General features: G+C 39.8%; 1 protein-coding gene across 1 annotated transcript in view; it reads right to left on the reverse strand.

Moving 5' to 3' along the window:
• Nucleotides 1–9,910, reverse strand: part of FBXO28 (F-box protein 28) — a 31,705-nt gene extending 21,795 nt beyond the window's left edge. The window contains exon 1 of the mRNA XM_032646216.1: nt 9,601–9,910. Within this exon, the coding sequence (XP_032502107.1) occupies nt 9,601–9,867 (267 nt within the window). The 5' untranslated portion in view covers nt 9,868–9,910. The remainder of the gene's footprint in view (nt 1–9,600) is intronic.
• Nucleotides 9,911–20,321: the final 10,411 nt, after the last annotated feature.

Raw genomic sequence — 20,321 nt, forward strand, 5'->3', positions numbered from 1 at the left:
GGCCTGTGAGCCATGGCCGTTGAGCCTGCGCGTCCGGAGCCTGTGCTCCGCAATGGGACAGGCCACAAGAGTGAGAGGCCCACATACCGCAAAAAAAAAAAAAAAAAAGTACAGGATCTGAAGTCACAACACCTAAATTTGACTCCAACCAATATATATCCTTGAGCAAGTCAGCTTCTATGTGAAAGCCTGAATCAGACATCTGTAAAATATGGATAGTATCTACTACATAGGGATGTCATTAGGATTAAATAACACACACTAAATCACTTGGTAAATTATAAAGTGCTATATAAAAATTATGTTAAATAAATTTTAACTTACCACTAATTTGAAAACTTTGCTTCATATACTTAGTTTTTAAATTTCTGAGATATCCCAGTATCTTTTTTATCTTAATGAAACCTACTACACAAAATACATTTGTTCTTTGTTTCCTGAGTATTTTGCAGTGACTCAAAGTGATCAACCTGGTCGTTAATTCTCACTGTATAGGTGTTGCTGAAAGTACAACACTGAGATATTATTGAGATAAATCTACATCAAGGCTAAGTCAATTAGGCAAGGGCTGTCTTATGCTTCTATCTCTCATAGCACCTAAAAACAAATGCTTGACAAATACTTGAAATGAAATACTGATGAAACTTTTGATACAAGTTTGCTTTCTCCTGAGATTATAGGGACAAAAATTCTGGTAAACTAGGTTGAGCTAATGAAGGTTTTGATACTCTAATATTAAATACTAGCTATTCCCTAAATCCCAGTATGCCAAATGAAACGTATGAAGGTAAACAGTTCTTTTCATTTCAAAGTAAATGAAAACATAATAAGGTTTAAGTACTGATATTAAGAGTAATTCTAAAAAATTATATTTTAAAATATGGTGGAATCTATTTCTAACTAGTAAGTTATAAACATTTGTTCAGTGTCTACTTAAAAAGAAAACCCAATATGTATTAACATAAGTAACTGTTTCTAAAACAAAATATTTAATGAGTTACATTTTTACAAATCTCTGATCTGTAGTTTAACAGAAACAAGTGAATTTTCATATCTGCTTCTTCTGCATTAAAGAATGAGAGTGAAAATTGCAAATAATACATTAGTAAAGTAATGAAAATATTTTATATTGTATAGACTCCCTGAAAGGGTCTTGGAAACCCCTCTGGTAAACCTGGACCACAAATGAGAACCAGTGCCCTAATCCTGCGTAAACACGTTGCCATGAACACTGGTACTGAACTTTATGTGAGGAAAAAAGAAATTTTATCATGTTACTGGAGGAAGGAAAAGAGAGTATGTCTTTTTGTGTGTGATGAGGGGGAATAAAGCAGGCTAAATTCTCATCTTTCGTAGTAGGAAGTCAACAGATATTATCAAATAGAAGACAAACAACCCAAAGACTGGAAAGTGGTGCCTCTGAGGAATAAAAATTGGGGGTTGCATTGTTGTTAACGTTGTTAAAACTACTTGATGTGAGACACACTCTAACACAACTTTGTAGAAAAATACTTTTTCTATTTGTGGACTCTATAACCTCTTTGATAATTTCTGAGTTAAATACTGGAACTAAACCCACTGTGGTGATGATTTCCTAATTTTTTAAAAGTCAAATCATTATTCTGTACACCTTAAACTTATACAGTGCTATATATCAATTACATCTCAAAACTGAAAAAAAAAAGTTATTTACAAAGTGAAGAATTAAGGTCAATTACTGCTGTACTAATTTCCAAGGTAGTTTCTAAATTATTTTATTATACTAGAATTTTGCTGCACTGAATCTAGCTAAATACTAGAATTTAGGTATCTCTTAATAATCTAGAAATGCAGTGGAATGAGTACTGACTAGTATGAGTATACAACTGACTGGGGGATGAGAATATGAATAAATAACCAGGTAAGGTCAACCAAGGGACTTCACATGATACAAGATTTGAACTAGGCTTTAAAGGAAGAGAGGACAAGCAAGGACTGCCAAGTTAATACTGACAGAACAAAGGCACAAAGCCTGGAAGGAATAAACCATTAGCAAGCAAACTACTTCTGAAGACAGATCAGATATGTAGGCAAAGCTGAGAGGAATAAAATCTCTCATGTTTTGAGCAGGAAAATCAGACAGTAATGAGAAGTAAGTTTAAAAGGAAAAAGATCACCCATTTTGGGAGAGATCTAGTATTGGTACAGCTGATTGGTCATTTTCTGTTAGCAACTGTAATGTTAAGACTAAAGATGTGGTTCTGGAAATTTCACATGAAGATAGCTGAAACCACTGCAGATGAATCCCAAATGAAGTAAAAGACAAGAAAATAAAGGCTTATAAATGGAGCCTCAACTGACCATTATAACTAAAAGCTGGTAAAAAAAAGATCAGAAAATATACACCTAAAACGAATACTGTAAATCAACTATACTTCAACTAAAAAAAAAAAAAAAATTAGAAAATAGGAGGTCACAAAGACAGACAAACTAGAAGAGCACCACAAAAGCCAAAAAGATTTGAAGCATTAGTCAATATTGTAGGAAAATAACAGTATTTAATGTGGTATTCTTCCATTCATAAATGTTCGATAAGCACTGACTGACGGATAGCATAAAAACAAAGACACGATAGAGCGTATATCTATCTTTTGTTTAGGATTCAGAAGGAAGCAAAGTGACCTCTGAAAAACAGCAATACACTAATTTTCCCCAAGGTGAGCAGTTTAATGTTAACTGCTGACAATGTATGTTAACTTGCAAAACAAAATTATCTTATTTAAAGTGTAGCTCTAAATTTGGGGATATTTTAATTATTTCCCAAGGCTAAAGGGAAGAAATTTCATTTCTCCAGTTATTAAAACAAAACAAAAATCCTAGCAATTTGGCAACTTATCCAAGACAGAAAAATAAAATTCTAGAATCTGATATACAAAGATGATGACTATGTCAAAAACAATCAGTGTATTTAGAGATTAGGAAAATATATACTATAAAAACAAAAGGGAACTAATGGAACAAATCAGTCTACAATGAAGACGTTTAGCTTGGCCACTCTGTTATTTGCTGCTCTAGTATGAAGAACAGATTTGTTTTTTTCTTTGTTAATTACTTCAAGATTTAAAATGCCATGTTTATTCTTTTTTTTAAAAAAAAATGTTGGGGGTAGGAGTTTATTAATTAATTTATCTATTTTTGCTGTGTTGGGTCTTCGCTTCTGTGCGAGGGCTCTCTCTAGCTGCGGCAAGCGGGGGCCACTCTTCATCGCGGTGCACGGGCCTCTCACTATCGCGGCCTCTCCTGCTGCGGAGCACAGGCTCCAGACACGCAGGCTCAGCAGCCGTGGCTCACGGGCCCAGCCGCTCCGCGGCATGTGGGATCCTCTCAGACCAGGGCTCGAACCCCTGTCCCCTGCATTGGCAGGCAGATTCCCAACCACTGCGCCACCAGGGAAGCCCCCATGTTTATTCTTTTTATCATTTTCTAACTTAAGTGGTCAGTAATAAATATTTTTCTTCACTTGTGTTTATTTAGAAATCTTTTTTGTTGTGCCACTATGGCCCTTCTTAATGCAAGACACATACGCCATAAACCCATGAAATGCACACTTTTCCCGTCAAACCTAATCTCTAATATAAAATCTTAGTTGATTCTAAGATGTACATTTTTCATCTTTTAACATTTGACAGTGGAATGGTCTTCCAATATATGATATATTACAATATAATTGCCAGCATTTCTTTCTCAGATATCTTAGATGCCTTGCAATATAGTATGCTGGGCTTCTTCAATTTTGTTTAAGACGCTGTAAAGACTTTAAGATATGTTATCAATTTAATAAAAGCTCTTCTGGAAGAAAAAAAAAGTACTGCCACAATAATATATATGCAATTTGATCAAGATGCATTCTCATTTCAAAAATGTTAAAATGGGGACTTCCCAGGCAGTCCAGTGGTTAAGACACTGCACGTCCACTGTGGGGACGCTTGGGTTCTATCCCTGGTTAGGGAACTAAGATCCTGCATGCCATGCAGCGCGACCAAAAAAATAGAGGAAATAAAAAGTTAAAATATGAAACTATACCTTGGAATCAAGGAAATATTGTAATGGAATCACATTTTTATGTACTCATTTCATGCTCTACGTTTTCAAATGAACAGTTCATGTTTTTCTCCAATTAATTAGCAAGCTATTATCAAAGATTAGGCTGCTTACTAGACCCTTGAACTGAAAGGGATGTAGACACCAGAACCCGTCCTTTCTTTTAACAGTGAGAAAACTGAGGCCTTAAGAATTTATGACTTGTCCAAGGTCATCCAGCTACTCAGGGGCAAAAAATGAAATTAAGAATAAGGGTCTTCTAGCAAACAGATACTTATTGTTTATATATATATATGTATCAGTCTAATATGGACTTTAATCTAATATGGATTACTCTCAGTTTCCTCATTTTTTTGTATTGGCTGCACAAGATTATTTGAAGGATTGGAGAAGTGCCTAGGACAGCACCTCAATAAAAACCAAGCTATGTGGGGGGGAAAAAAAAGAATCCAGGTCTTCTGATTTGCATCTTTTTAAATTTAGTGATCAGTAGCTATACAGATCGAAATGATTATCCTAATTATTCTCAACTGATTAGAGTCTCAAATAATACTCCACTGCTATAGAAACTGTTGGCACTAGTCTAGAAAGTAGGACTTCTTTATTTTAAGGACATTAGTGGGGGGTTCCTACTACACTACTGAAGTTTAGAGATGGAGCTAGACCAAGATCTTCCTATAATCCTCTCAATCAGACAAATCTGCTGTGTAGAACATTTGACAAGCCATCTGGGCTGGATTCTTCAAAAAGTCATGAAAGAATGAAAACAGTGAAAAAGTGGGAGGAATTTTCTAGATTAAAGAGTCTAATGTTTTATTAGATTAAAGAAACTTAACTACCTCCCCAACCCCTCCAAGCTATAAAAAAATATTTTGAGGACAACTGAAAAATCTGAATATAAAATGTAATATTAAATCCCTTGGAAGTGATGATATTGTGATTATACAGAAGAAGTATTCAGGGGTAAATGTCATTATATTTGCACCTTACTTTCTAATGGTGAATAAGCATACAAGTGAAAGAGATAAAGCAAATGTGGCAAACAGTTAATGACAGGTGATAAAATCATTTAAAAGATGAACAATGAATGAGCCAGGCCTATTTGTTTTTTTCAGTGAACTCCTCTTAATTTCCCTTACCTATTAAAAATATTGATACAACTTGCCCCCTCTTTCGTAAGAATACTTTAATCTTTTATAAAAAAATTCTATCTACCTGGCACGGATTGTTTAAGATACAATACTATATATAGAGAGAGACAGAGTTAATTCTCAATCGTCTGCTGGTAAAAAAAATTACAACAAATTAAAAATTCTCTGGGTGTCCTCCCTAAATATTCACTTGGAAAGAAAATATAAATTTATTTTAATATTAGCCTGAGCAAAACAATTAGGATAATTACATGCCTTTTTTCTGCTGGGAATGTTCTTCTACCTCTGGATGAAAATTCATGATCTTGAGGAAGCCTCTCCTGATTAACCTCAACATTCTTGTATTTACTACTATGCATTTGTTGTCCTAGTGCTTTGTAAATGTGCTCAAGGAAGGTGTTTACATTCTGTCTCAATGATGATACTGTGGACAGGGTTACTGATTGAACACCTTTGCTTTGAGACTGTGCAGGAGTGAACTGTCCCCAAAATATTATAATTTCTTACCTATACTTAAGTACCTGTTAATAAAATCAATAACCTGATGATGACATGGTAGGGGAAAAAAAAAACCCAGCAATGCAGAGAGTGTATTTTCTATAATACAGCAATACAGAGCAGTGGTCCTCAAAGTATGTGACCCTTGGGATTCCCAAGATCCTTTCAAGAGTTTGCGAAGCTAAACTATTTTCATAATGCTAAGATGTTATCTGCCATTTTCATGCTTATTCTCTCACAAGATACAGCAGAATTTTCTAGAGGTAACATGACATGTGATGACAGCTAAGGGAATTATGCATTGTGTATTCTTGTGTTTTCTAGACTTTTCAAAGGTAAGCTCTTAGGGTCCTCAATAACTTTTAAGAGTGTAAAGGGGTCCCGAGACAAAAAAATTTGAGAACTACTGGTATAGAGCAAGAGATAGGAGGAAGACAGCTTGCCTACTTAAAAAAACAAGTAATGGTTTCCCATTTTCCTTCATATTTTCTACCAATCAACCCTCTCTACAACTGAAGTTTTCAAACACATTTGAAGAAAAGATGTGAAAGGAACTAGAAATGGGTAATAGACTTAACTAGATACAGTGCTTTAGAGAAATATCTTGGGACAAAAGCATATATTTATGTACCTTGTTACCAACTGGAAAATTTCATTCCAGATAATAAGCAGGACTTCTGAATTTAACTTTTAGTCAAATTTGTCCCAAACCACTAATAGGATTCCATTAACTTTATAGGAGCTCCACTAGAATCACAGAGGAGAAGGTGTGATAGGATCTCTCTAAAACAACTTTTTTTTTTTTTGGTTGTGCCACGCAGCTTCCAGGATCTCAGTTCCCCGACCAGGGATTGAATCCCAACCCCCTGTGAAAGCGGGAGTCCTAACCACTGGGCCACCAGGGAATTCCCTAAGACAACTTTTAAAGCCTCCCATACTCATTTTTTCAGTGAGTGAGAACACTGTACTCGTGAGTCAAAGTTATATGTTTAAAGTTAGCTTTGATCTGCTCTGTAACTAGCTGTAGGACCTCACTTCTTAACCTGTGCCACTTGTTTCAAAAACTCTCATACCTGCCAAGGAGGCCTAGGTGACAATCTAATGCTGCATCAGCGCAAACTTGTGTGATTTATTGGCAGAACAACTCAAAGTACATGTTTTGTCACTTCAAAAGTTGTGTTCATCCAATTAATTTTAAATATATTGGAGAAGTTAAATATTTAAAGAGTTATTTTTATGTAACCAGGATTTCCAAGTTCCATGTACATTTTTGGAGCAAATAGTCAATGGCAGAAAAAACAAAACAAAATCCAATTTAATAAGGCATTTGGACAGTCCCTTGGAAATAACTAAATTGGAGAGTCAAACTTCAATAATTCATGGCAACAGGAAGCAAATTATCAACTCAACTGCAATTGAAAAATGTTATTTTAGCCATTTCAACTTAGAGCAAATCTTTTCAAGAAAATACAGAGTGGTTAAGCACATGGATCAAGCACCTGTCCTCTAATTTAGGTGCTAACAATAGTTATTACTGAGGTCCTAATAAGGCAAGTAAATTGGGAAGGAAGAAAAAAAGAAACACCTGAAAAATAAAAAAAACTAGCTCATCAACCATTGAATAGTTGACATTTAACTTTATGGAAACCAATTCTGTTCTTAATTAATATCACTCTCTTCCAATTATATCCAACCTAACTCCACTCAAGAAACTATGTAATTTGTATGCCAGATAGCAGCACACACACTGCTACTGATTTTCTGGCAAACAGCATTTAGGTATAAATGGTCACTTAAATGAGAAAAGGCCTGTAAAGGACCTAACAAGCACTATCTCTAGGCAGCCAATTTCATTAAATGATCGTAATTAAATTAATGCTGACATCTAGTGGCAAGAAAGAATCTTTCATGTTACTTGAATTGTACCTTATGACATCAAACCAATGAATCTACAACCAAAGACACTTCCAAATCCCCACAAAAGATTATCCATTTAATCTAAGAATTATCCATTAACCTTAAGAAAGGAATAAGAAATAGTTCCCCATTACTAAAGCAGAGGAAAAAAACCCATCTTTTAAGATGTAAAACTGGCAGCAGAATCTTTTTGGGGGGTAGGAGTGGAGGGGTGGTAAGGGACTCCTTAGTGGAGGGGTGGTAATGGACTCCTTATGGAAAAAATCTTTGAAACTACAAATTTGTATCTTTAAAACACTAGAATAGAAAACTGCTTAAAAATGAAGAATGCAGCTGAATACTTCACTTGAAAGAGATGTCATTTACTAATAAATTGTGGGGTGTGTTTTTAACTTTGTCCCCTAGGACAGGCTGGTTTTCCCCCCTTTAAAAACGTTTTTAATTTTTTAAAAAATAAAATGACCAACAAATGAACAAATCCCCCCAGTTTTCCTCAACACTTATAAAACAGAACTGTGAACATCCCAAGCTTTACAAAGGCATTGTCTGGCTGAAAGGCTCAATTCAATCAAATGCTATGCCCAATTTCCAGACACCAGGAATGTATACCATGAATTCTGATCAAACATCATCCTTTATAAAAATCTGAAGGAATATTTAAGATTCTACAAGAAATTCTGGATGACATGTCCTGGAAATTAAAGGACAATCATTTTGAAATATCACTTTTCAAGTGAAGAATTTTCCATCCTGCAGACTGGCATGGTTAATGTGCTGTGTTGACAAGAAAAAAAACCAACAACTGTCCACCAGTTTGAATGAATATTTACAACCTTCCTTTAAAAAATAAGTATACTTTCAGAAATACAATTATAATCTATTTTAGACTGGAGGTGTACACCTAAAATATGGCATATTGATTATTAAGAAAATGCTATACACAGCACATTCAGCAATATGTCTTTGTCCTCTTAAAAACAACCCGACCACAGATTTAGCTTCCACACAGAATCGGTCTGCAATCATTTCAAAATGTCCACCTCCATCAATTTCCTTACCACTTAAATTCACTGAAAGGAAGCAAAATACCTGACTGAACTAAGATATTCATCAAACCTTCAATGAAACTTCTGGAATGAAGAAAATCCCAATGGCAATTTATTTTCATAAATCATGGACTAAACTACTGTGATTTTAAGGTAAAACCTCTCCTAAAGCTGGTGGGTGGGCGTAAATCACTAGTTAGAAAACGAACTGCAGGAAAGAAAAAAAACCTTCTCAAGGGGCAAGTTGCTTCACTATGGGTGGGAAGTATCAGGGGTGAGGCAAAGCCGGAATAGTCACTTCTCAGGGCTCTACTTTACTGGTCAACTAGGGCGCTGGGGTTGAGGCTACGTTCCAATTCCTCCAAACCTCTACCGGCTTTTGGGAGGACCGACCGATCCGACTTTTTCTGCAACAAAAAAACTTAGCGGGGGGCGGGGGGGGCGGGGTAACAATACGTTATTCTCGCAGACAAACCAAACCTGGCTAGGATCATCTCGCCTACTTCGGAGTGCTGGCCCCCTAACTCCGGCCGGGGGCTGGAGGGTGATATACAAAAGGCAGGTGGCGAGACCCCTCCGGGGTCCACATTCAGGTCGGGAGGAGGTGGGAAGCCCAGCTCCCGCTGCCTCCCCGGCCGCGGCCCCGCTTCCGGGTGGGGGGCACGGAGCCCCCCAAGGCCAAGTTCCCGCACGCAGTCGCCCCCAGCCCCAAAGCAAGGGCAAAATCCGGACAAGACCCGCGGACCGGCCCCGACAGAGACTTTGGGGCGGGAGGGGCGCACTCGGTGCTCTGGCGCCGGCTGAGGCTCCCAAGGGGCTCCCTCCCCGGGGAACGCTCTCTCCCTCTCGGGCCCTCCCCAAACCTCGGCCCGGCGGAGAGGGCGGCGGGGGTCCCGTGGGGGCCTCACCAGGCGGAGCTGGCTAATTTCGTCGTAGGACATAAAGCTGAGGATGTTTTCGATGGCTACGATGGGCAGCGCCACGAGCGTGTTGTTTTGAGGCAGCTGGTCCGGAGCCAGCGCCGGGGGCGGGGGAGCCTGGGACCCCGGCTGCGGGGCCTGGGGCGGGGGAGGTGGGGGCAGTCGCTGGGTAGAGCCGATGGCCGAAGGGGAGCCGCCGTCGCCGTGGCCACCGCCTCCTTCCTCAGCCATCCGCTCCTCCGACGCCGCCGCCATCTTGGGGGTTTGATTCCTTCCTCCCAGAGCAAGGGGAAGAGGGACACTTCCTGTGCGTCACTTCCGCCTCTTGAGCCGCCGGGGAGGGGCACCTGGAGAAGGGGGAGGAGCCCGTGGATGACAGAAGAGAGAGACACATTGCTGCTTGTTCAAGTGGGAAGCAGAGAAGAAAGATAGTCTTTGTAAGCCCTTTCTTCTAAGATTGGAAACGACTTGAAGGCAAGGGAGCCCTGTCTAAAATGAACTTCATCGTGCAATTTTCTTAAAGTGCTTTCCTGATAAAGGGAGATAAAAATTATGTTAACTAGTGTCGATGGAATGATGTAGAGTATCATCATTTTTCAAGAACCATAGTAATAATTGATTTAGGTAAAAAGGAATGAGGGATTGATTAAAACTACCATATGAATGAACTCTGAATACATGTTCAATTAAAGAAGCCAGACACAAAGGACCACGTATTGTATGAATCCGTTGATATGAAATGTCTGAAATAGCCAAATCGACAAAGACAGAAAGTAGATTAGTGGTTCCCAGGGGCTGGAAAGAGCAAAGGAAAGGGGAATGACTGCTAAGGGGTGAAAGGTTTCTTTCTGGGGTGACGAAATGTTCTGGAATTAGATAATGGTGATTGGTGCACAACTTTGTGAATATACTAAAAACCAATGAACTGTACACTTTCAAATAGTGAATTTTATAATACGTGAATTGTATCTCAATAAAAAATTGATTTAGGCAAGAATCATCAAAAGATGCTAAAACTAGAAAGTAAAGGTGTGATGTGGAATATAATATTTACATAGTCTCAAAATAATCCCCATAAATTACCTATCAATTACAAAATAAAAAGGTTTACAATAGTGAAATTTGGTGGACACCACCACACCAAATGATCAAAATTGACATCATGAGTTATGGGGGGAAATGGATATTATACAGCTCCTGATGTGTTATCTTAAAAAGGACATAACATAATGTGGTATTCCTACCAAAAAATACATAACCTGTATTTGAGGTAGACAAATCTAGGTAACTATCCCATCATCTTAAAAAAGGTTTTGTCATGAAAGACAAAAACTATGAAATTTTACCAGATTAAAAGAGACGAAAGCAACAAGATAACTAAACATAGGTGATCCTGGATTGGATCATGGAGTAGGAATAAGCGCAATAAGAACATTACTGTGACAATTGGCAAAATTTGAATAGAGAATATACGTTAGATAATAATATTGTAATCGTATTAGGTTTCCTGACTTGGATAATTTTATTGCAGTCACATAAGAGAATGTCCTTCTTCTTAGGAAATACACGTTGAAGTGTTTAGGGTGTAAAGGAGCATGATATCTCAATTTGCTCTCAAATGGTTCAATATGTAGATAGATAGAGAATGAGATTAATAAAGCAAATATGATAAATGTTAACAATTGCTGAATCCAGATGAAGAGCATATGAGAGTTTGTACTATCTTTTTTTTTTTTCCTGCCAGTTTTCTGGAGCTATAGTTGACATACAGCACTGTATAAGTTTAATGTGTACAGCATAATGACTTGACTTACATACATCATGAAATGATTATCACAATAAGATTAGGGGACATCCATCATCTCATATAAATACAAAATTAAAGAAGTAGAAAAATTTTTTTTCTTGTGGTGAGAACTCTTAGGATTTACTCTCTTAACAGCTTTCATATATCACCTCTAGCAGTGTTAATTATATTTCTCACGTTGTACATTACGTATCCTTGTACTATCCTGTGACAAGGATTAAAGGTGCACAAATCACTAAATTTTGAAGCTTTCTGTCTTTTGTTAATCTTTAAGTTTGCAATGTGTCCTTTCTTTTCCTGCTTTGGTTTGGAATCTCATTGTTGCATGGTAGAAACTGCAGAAGAAGCTAGGCATGACTAAGGGCTAGAGGAAAGGGAGTGGCAACTAAAGCAAGAAGATGAACTGGAGGTGGTGGTAGTGGTTAGCTTGTTAGAATTGGCGTCCTTTCCCCATTCATGGGTATGTAAACTATTGGTCATTTTACCCATCATTGTTGCAGATCATAAAATTCTTTGACGTTACTTCTTTAGTTCTTCTACCCTAGGATTGCTTAGCATTCAATTATACCTAAGTATGTGCATATTTATAATCTGTTAACTTTATCTCCACTAATAGATTGTAATTTCATTTTTCTACCTAGGGTATTGCTATATCTTCATAGAACCTGTTACAATTTGATCTGAAATGAGTTCATTTCCTACCTTGCTTTACTAGAGTTATATACTTTCTTGGTAGGTTGGATTGAAATTGAATTTCTGTAAATGGAATCGTGCTTTATCTTTATAAAGAAAACTCTTAGGGGCTTCCCTGGTGGTGCAGTGGTTAAGAATCCGCCTGCCAATGCAGGGGACATGGGTTTGAGCCCTGGTCCGGGAAGATCGCACATGCCGCGGAGCAACTAAGCCCATGTACCACAACTACTGAGCCTGCGCTCTAGAGCCCGCGAGCCACAACTACTGAGCCCACGAGCCACAACTACTGAGCCCAGGTGCCACACGAAGAGTAGCCCCCACTCACTGCAACTAGAGAAAGCCCGTGCACAGCAACAAAGACCCAACACAGCCAAAAATAAATTAATTTAAAAAAAAAGAAAATCCTTTAAGAAGTGAATCATCACTCCCTTCATCTACTGGATAAATTGACTAGTTATATGCAGTTTTGTTTTGTTTGAAATGGACCTGTGAAAAGTCTTCCTACTCCCTTATCGCTCCACGTGTGGTCAACTAGTTAACGTCTAGGCCAGGCTGACCCCTGATCTAAACAACAGAATAAAACTTTGGAAACAATTTAAACCACTTCCTGCCAGTAAGCCCATTTAACTTGTCTTCTGTTTATGTATATTGGATCTGTGCCCCTACATATTGTTTTTGTTTTTTTGGGTTTTTTTGTGGTACGCGGGCCTCTCACTGTTGTGGCCTCTCCCGTGGCGGAGCACAGGCTCTGGACACGCAGGCTCAATGGCCATGGCTCACGGGCCCAGCCGCTCTGCAGCATGTGGGATCTTCCCAGACCGGGGCACGAACCCGCGTCCCCTGCATCGGCAGGGGGACTCTCAACCACTGTGCCACCAGGGAAGCCCTCTACCATTTTTTCTAATGATTATTTCACAGCTTCTCCTCTCTTCTCAAACCTTCAATACTCCTCCATCTCTCCACCTGCGTTCAGTTATTGATCTGGCTTCTTAACTACTTCAAAGACAAAATACAAACAATCAAAAGAGAACTTCCACAAGCTCTCATCCCACATGTACCCACTGACCTGTACCTACCCATGTACTCTGCCTTCTCTTTTGTTACTTTGGATGAATTTTCTAGTTCCCAGAGAAGGCTAACCTTTCTGCTTCCCTAGTAGATCCCACCTTCCCTCCTCTACTCAAGGAATCACTCCTGCAATTTTCCTTTCTCTCCATTAAAATTTCTCTCTTTACCTAATATTTCTCCTCAGCATACACACATGCCATTAGTTTTCCCATCTTAAAAAAAAAAAAAAAAACAGCTCTTGACCTCACATATCCTTGCAGCTACTACTCCATCTCTCTCCTTCCCTTCACTGCAAAACTTCTTGAGTTGGCCATGTTTCCTGCCTCTAATTTCTCTTCTCATATTCTCTCTTGATTCTGCACCAATCAGGCTTTTACGCTGGCCACATCTTCAAAATTGCTCTTATTAAGATCTCCAGGAGCTACACGTTGCTAAATCCCATGGCCAATATTTAGTTCTCATCTTACTTGACTTGTCAAAGGCATTTGAGAAGGTTGTTCTACCCTCTTTAAAATACTTGCTGTGCCTGCTGTATTTCAGGTCACACATCATCCTGGTTTTCCTTCTACCCGACTAGTCTCTTCTTTCATTCTCTCTTCATTTCCCCGATCTCCTAATATTGGGGTGTCTCAGGGCTCAGTCATTGGCCTTCTTCTCTTTATTATCTATATTCACTCTCTAGGTTGTCTCATTTATTGCCTTCTAAAACAAACATATCTCCAGCCCCATCCACTCTTGTGAACTTGAGATTTAAATATCCAACTGCCTAAGGAATATTTCCATTTGGATGTCTAATAGTCATCTCAAATTTAGTATATCTTCAAATGGCTGTATCCCCAACTGAGCTCCATCAAACCTGCTCTTTCCACAGTGTTCCTCATCTCAATGAATGGCCACTTGATCCTTCCTCTTGCTCAGACCCAAAACCTTGAAGTCATTTTTAAAAAAACCAGTTGTATTAAGATATAATGTAAATATCCTACGCCACCCATTTAAAGTGTACAATTCAATGACTTTTAGTGTATTCACAGACTTGGGTGACCATTACCACAATCAATTTGAGAACATTTGTATTGCTCCAAAAGGAAACCCTGCACCCCTGAGTTGAAGTCATTCTTAACCCTTCTCTTTCACAGCCCACATCCAATCCATCAGCAAGTCCTGCAGGCTCTACCTTCAGCATATGTTCTGAATATTCCACTTCTCACCACTTCTACTGCTTGTTCCAGCCTCTATCACCTCTTGCCCGGGTTATTGTAACGCCTTCTTAACTGGTGTTCCTGCATCTTCCCTCATCTATTCTCAACCCAGCAGCCAGAGTGACCCTACTATAAGTCAGATCCCATCTCTCTTCTTCATAGTTTCCATTACTCAGTAAAAGCTAAAGTCCTTACAAAGGCCAACAAAACCTGACAAACTCTGGCCTCCATGACAGCTCCGACCTCATTGTTTACTGCTCTCCTCATCACTCTTATGCTTCAGACACACGGCCTCTTACTCTCCTCACGCCCAACATTCTCCTGCCTCAAGGTCATTCCCTCTCCCTGGGAAGTCCTTTACCTAGATGTTTCCATGGCTCACTTCTTCTTTTTTTGGAGGGGGGCGGTTTAAACAAACAAAAAAAACCTCCTTTATTTCTCACAGTTCTGAAGGCTGAGAAATCCAAGATCAAGGTTCTGGCAGATTTGGTGTCTAGTTAGGGAACACTTCCTGGTTTATGGATGCTTATCTTTTTGTTGTGTCCTCACATGGTGGAGAGCAGAGAGTTGGCTACCTTGTTGCTCTTTTAAGGAAACTAGTCTCACCATGGGACTCCACCTTCTTGACTCCATGGTTCACTTCTTCACCTAAGTGGATTTACCATAAAGCAAAGGAAGCTTAAATGTCAGGCTCCTTCACTTCCTATAGGCCCTTTATCGCACATTCAGACAACATTTTAATGAAGGATGGTGAGAGATGATGAGTTGATAGCAGGGAAGCAGGATATTTGAATCTCGATATTCCAGTTAAGTGTTGGGACAGCTAGGCATGATCTGTCCCTATCTCCTGTTGCTATGGGTCAGCGTGTCTCAGAATTGTGGTCAGAAACTTTCATCAGAAGAATCTGGAGTGGTTGTTAAAAATGAAGTTTCCTAGGACTTATCTAAGATCTACCAAATCAGAAACTCTGAGAATCTTCACTGTAAATAAACTCCACACCTATTCCTTAGGCGTGCTACAGGGTTGGCTTTTCTGTATTTATGTGTCCTCCCACCCCCACTCCCATGGTATAATCGATGAGGAAGCTGCTGTTTTTAGGTTGCATAATTGTGTACTCAGGTTCATAGTACTGTTAGAACTCAGATTTTTCTCATCAGTTAACTATTTAAGAACTCTTCTTTTCTCTGGCTTTCAGGCACTGGCCTCTACTTCTGTGATTTTCATAAAGCATTGTGGGGAATAGGTCATCCCACTTTTTTTGATAAATACTTTCGATTTTTTTCCCCCTTAAATTTGGATTTGTAATCCTTTTCAAAGCAAACTTGTCTCATTTATCTTTGTACGCCTCGAGTAGCTGGCATGGTGCCTTGGCAGAGCAGATGCTCACAAATATCCAATGAATTAGATTAAATGATCATGATGCAGAGTGGAGGGGCGTGTTTACAGTTCTTAGTCATTGGAGTGTAATGCGGGGGTCAGCTCTTCAACGTCTGCAGGGGTTGGGCGGTGGTAGAGGAGTTGTCACCAGTGTGAGCCACAGCAGTGTGAAGTCTGAAGGCTATGATTCCCCATGGCAGATCCTGATCTACAAAGCTTCGAGATCAAAAGTGGTTCTGATCCAAGACTAACTAGAGACTCCTACCTACAGAGGCTTCAAAAGAAACGATGGTCCATGACTCATTAGTAACTGCTTCATACTTTCCTAGGCTTCATCGAAATGTGACACCATGGTTTGGAGTCTCAAGCCCTAAACAGCAAGCTAGAATGATTCTGAAGCTTAAAATAGGGAAAAGCCTGAAAACTTTGGATGGAAACACCACACACAGCATTTCTACTGTCTTGATTGTCCCCTGGTCATTGTCCCATACCTACTGGTGGGGGCACATGTTAGGACATAGGTATGGGGAGCAGGTACAGTAGTGCATCAGAGCCACATTGGGAAGGGAGGGCAGAGTTAAGGAGCAAAGCCAATGTATTGCATGTCAGAAAAGAAGATGCCAAGAGCTGAGAGGGTGGATGGTAGAATTGGGAGCATGGAACGGGAGTTAAAGTCAAGAACTTAACAAAGAAAATGAGATGGCAAGAGCTGCAGACTAGGGGTGCCTGGTATATTTCTGAATCTGATGGGGTCTGAACTAACAATTGTGGTTCAGATCCCAGCTGCTCGATTCAAATACATCTCAGAAAGCAGAAGGCCAGTGAGAAGGGCTTAAAAAATTTTTTTTTAAATTATAGTTGATTTACCATGTTGTGTTAGTTTCTGTTGTACAGCAAAGTGATTCAGTGATACATATGTACACATTCATTTTTACATTCTTTTCCATGATGATTCATAATAGGATACTGAATATATTTCCCTGTGCCATACGGTAGGACCTTGTTGTTTATCCATTCTATATATAATAGTTTGCATGTGTTAACCTCAAACTCCCAATCCATTCTCTCCAACCTCCCCTCCCTCTTGGCAACCACAAGTCTGTTCTCTATGTCTGTGAGTCTGTTTCTGCTTTGTAGATAGGTTCATTTGTGTCATATTTTAAATTCCACGCATAAATGATATCATATGGTATTTGTCTTTCTCTTTCTGATTTATTTCACTTGATATGAAAATCTCTAGGTCCATGCATGTTATCGCAAATGGCATTATTTCATTCTTTTTTTTTTTTTTTTTTTTTTTTTGCGGTACGCGAGCCTCTCACTGCTGTGGCTTCTCCCGTTGTGGAGCACAGGCTCCGGACGCTCAGGCTCAGCGGCCATGGCTCACAGGCCCAGCCGCTCCGCGGCATGTGGGATCTTCCCGGACCAGGGCACGAACCCGTGTCCCCTGCATCGGCAGGGGGACTCTCAACCAATGCGCCACCAGGGAAGCTCCATTCTTCTTTTTTTTTAAATTGCTGCTCAGTATTCTATTGTATATATGCACCACATCTTCTTTATCCATTCATCTGTCGATGGACATTCAGGTTGTTTCCATGTCTTGGCTATTGTGAACAGTGCTGCTATGAACATAGGGGTGCAGTCCAGATATATGCCCAGGAATGGGATTGCTGGATCATGTTGCAACTCTATTTTTAGTTCTCAGGAACCTCCATATTGTTTTCCATAGTGGCTGCACCAGCTTACAAGGAGGATGGGTTCCCCTTTCTGCATACCCTGAGAGGGGCTTTTAAAGAGCTAGATGCCTGCCTTCCTGCTCAGGTTCTGAGCTTCTTGAGGCTTTGTTGTCTCTGAAGGAATTAAGAAATTGTTACCTCTTTGAAGATATCTTTAGGCCCTGTTACAAAATATTAAGTGCATGCAAGTAACTAAGGTCCTTGAGCATCATTCAGATGTTCTTTGGGTATTGGTCATCTCTTTTATTTTTGGCTGTGTCGGGTCTTTGTTGCTGCACGCGGGCTCTCTCTAGTTGCGGCACGCGGGCTCTCTCTAGTTGCGGCAAGCTGGGGCTATTCTTCGTTGCGGTGCGCGGTCTTCTCGTTGTGGTGGCTTCTCTTGTTGCGGAGCACAGGCTCTAGGTGCGGGGCTTCAGTAGTTGCCACGCGTGGGCTCAGTAGTTGTGGCGTGTGGGCTCTAGGGTGCCCGCACTTCAGTAGTCGTGGTGCACGGGCTCAGTAGCTGTGGCACATGGGCTTAGTTGCTCCGCAGCACGTGGGATCTTCCTGTACCAGGGATCGAACCTGTGTCCCCTGCATTGGCAGGTAGATTCTTAAGCACTGTGCCACAAGGGAAGTCCCTGGTCATCTCTTATGTTGAATCAAGTATAGTGTCAAGGGCTGGGATGAAGAATACTAGGTGGAACCAGAGCTGGAGAAACTGCCCCCAAGGATGGGTAGCCAGCCGTCCACTCTCTCAACATTCTTATCAGAGGACATTTTGTCCGGTGGATTGAGGCAATATTTGGCAGAATTAAGAAGTAGTTCTAAGTTCTAGGAAATCATCTCAGAGAGCAGGAGGTGAGCGGGGAGGCTAGTGAGAGGAAGGCACATGTTAGAATCTCTAGCTGAGCTAATCATGTTCTGGATGGGACTCTGACACTAAACGTGAACTTGCAGAGTTAAATAAGAAACCAGGGCAGTCAGGGACCTAATCTTACAGGTGGGACCAGCACAATGACCAGTAGGAGGACACTCTTGTTCAGTACAGTGAAGGCCATTTAGGAGCTCTGCTGCCCTCACCATCAGATTTGCGTTGTTGTCTAAAGAGTTTGCTCCATTCAAGGACCTAGCCACTGAGCCATTTGACCTGTTTTGTCCTTTGTTCTTTCTCTTGACACCCTTGTTGTACATCCTTAGTTCATTTGACAGGCTCTCGAAACACCCTTTCATGTTGTCGCACGTTGGGAATGAGTATATGAACACCACACCCCCCTTGGGAACTTCTTCCCAGCATTTAGCCTAGTAAAACTTGAGCTCGGTCCCTGGATAGGGTCTGGGCCTCTCACTCTTACCCTGGGCCAGGGGTGGGGAGGAAACGAGAAACAGGGGCACATGAGAAGGGCTATTTGGTGTTCCTATAGATTTCCTTCTTCCATTAGTACTCTCTCCCTAAACTACCATCACAGTCACTTTAATGCTACTTAAAAAAAAAAATACCTTCCTTTGCTCTGTCTGCAGATCTCATAAACTATATCATGGTCTACTTTCTACCTGTAATTCACTGAGTAATCCAAGTCAGCCTCCACATTTCTTTTCTCTTACCATGTGTTGCTTGAGAACATTGCTACTTTGTGAGTGCATAGAAAAAGTAGGTTGAGAGGCTTATTAAGATGGTTCACTGAGGTTCTTCAATAAGAGGGAATGCAGAGGAATGAGAAACATATCCTTATGGATGGGAGCAAACCAACTGGAGGACTGAAAACTACATTGAATCTTTCAGGTCATGATGATGTTGTTTGCTGCCCTAAATTAGTGGTTGCCAACTCATCAGTGCTTGTTAAAAATAAGGATTCCTGGGTACCTTCTCTGGAGATTTGGAGTCGGTGGATCTGGGATGGGGCTCAGGCAAGTTCATTAACAAGAATGCTAAGAAATTCTGTTTCCAGCAAGTTTGGAAAATCTGTCTTCAAGTATCTATTATTGAACAGTCCCACGAGGTCTGAGGGTATACATTATTTTGTTTTGTATAAGAAATTTCTTATAAAAATCAATTGATTCAACATTAAAGAAAAGTTTGAAAACATAAACTATCTCTGCTTCTGTCATTCTAATACAGTAGTTTTGCCCCTGCAATTCCCTGTGTACTGCACTCACATTGTACATACTTGTAAACAGAAAAGTACAGAGAGTTGTGTTCTGCTGTTTTTTAACAAAACTGATACATTTCTCCTTGATATTAGAGAGAGTTGGTAGTTATAATGTGAAATGTCTATAATTTACCTACTCATTTACCAAGTATTAGCCATTTTGGTTGTTTCTACCTTTTTATTTACATTATAGCTGAGGTATAAACATTTTGTGGATACAGCTTTTACCTTTAAAAAAAAACTTTAGGGTAGTCTCTCAGGAATGATATTAGTGAATTAAAGTGTGAATATTTTAAGGTTAAAGGGTCGAATATTGGAATATAAAATAGTTCCTCTTTGGTAGAAATTGGTTAACTAGTTTTCTGTTTAAAACGCTTGCAAACTTATGTCTCTACCTCTTTCTATTTAAAAGTGAATTTTCCTTTACTTGTATAATAACTGTTTAGTGAGAACCTCCTGTATGCCGGTTACTCTTCTAATCACTAGGCCATGGGGAGCAAGAGAGAGAAGGTCCTTATAGAGCTCATTGTGGAGTAAGACAGTAAATAATTATACAAATAAGGAGACAAGGTAATCTTAGATGGCAATGACATAGAATGTGACAGGATGCATGCAAAGTGTAATTGAGATTGAACAGCTCAGGAGGGTGGTAATGGGGAGGTGAGGTTGAGCTGTGACCTGAATGACAATAAGGGGCTG

The sequence above is a fragment of the Phocoena sinus genome, chromosome 1, assembly GCF_008692025.1.
Source record: "Phocoena sinus isolate mPhoSin1 chromosome 1, mPhoSin1.pri, whole genome shotgun sequence".
In the NCBI taxonomy this organism is placed as follows: domain Eukaryota; kingdom Metazoa; phylum Chordata; class Mammalia; order Artiodactyla; family Phocoenidae; genus Phocoena; species Phocoena sinus.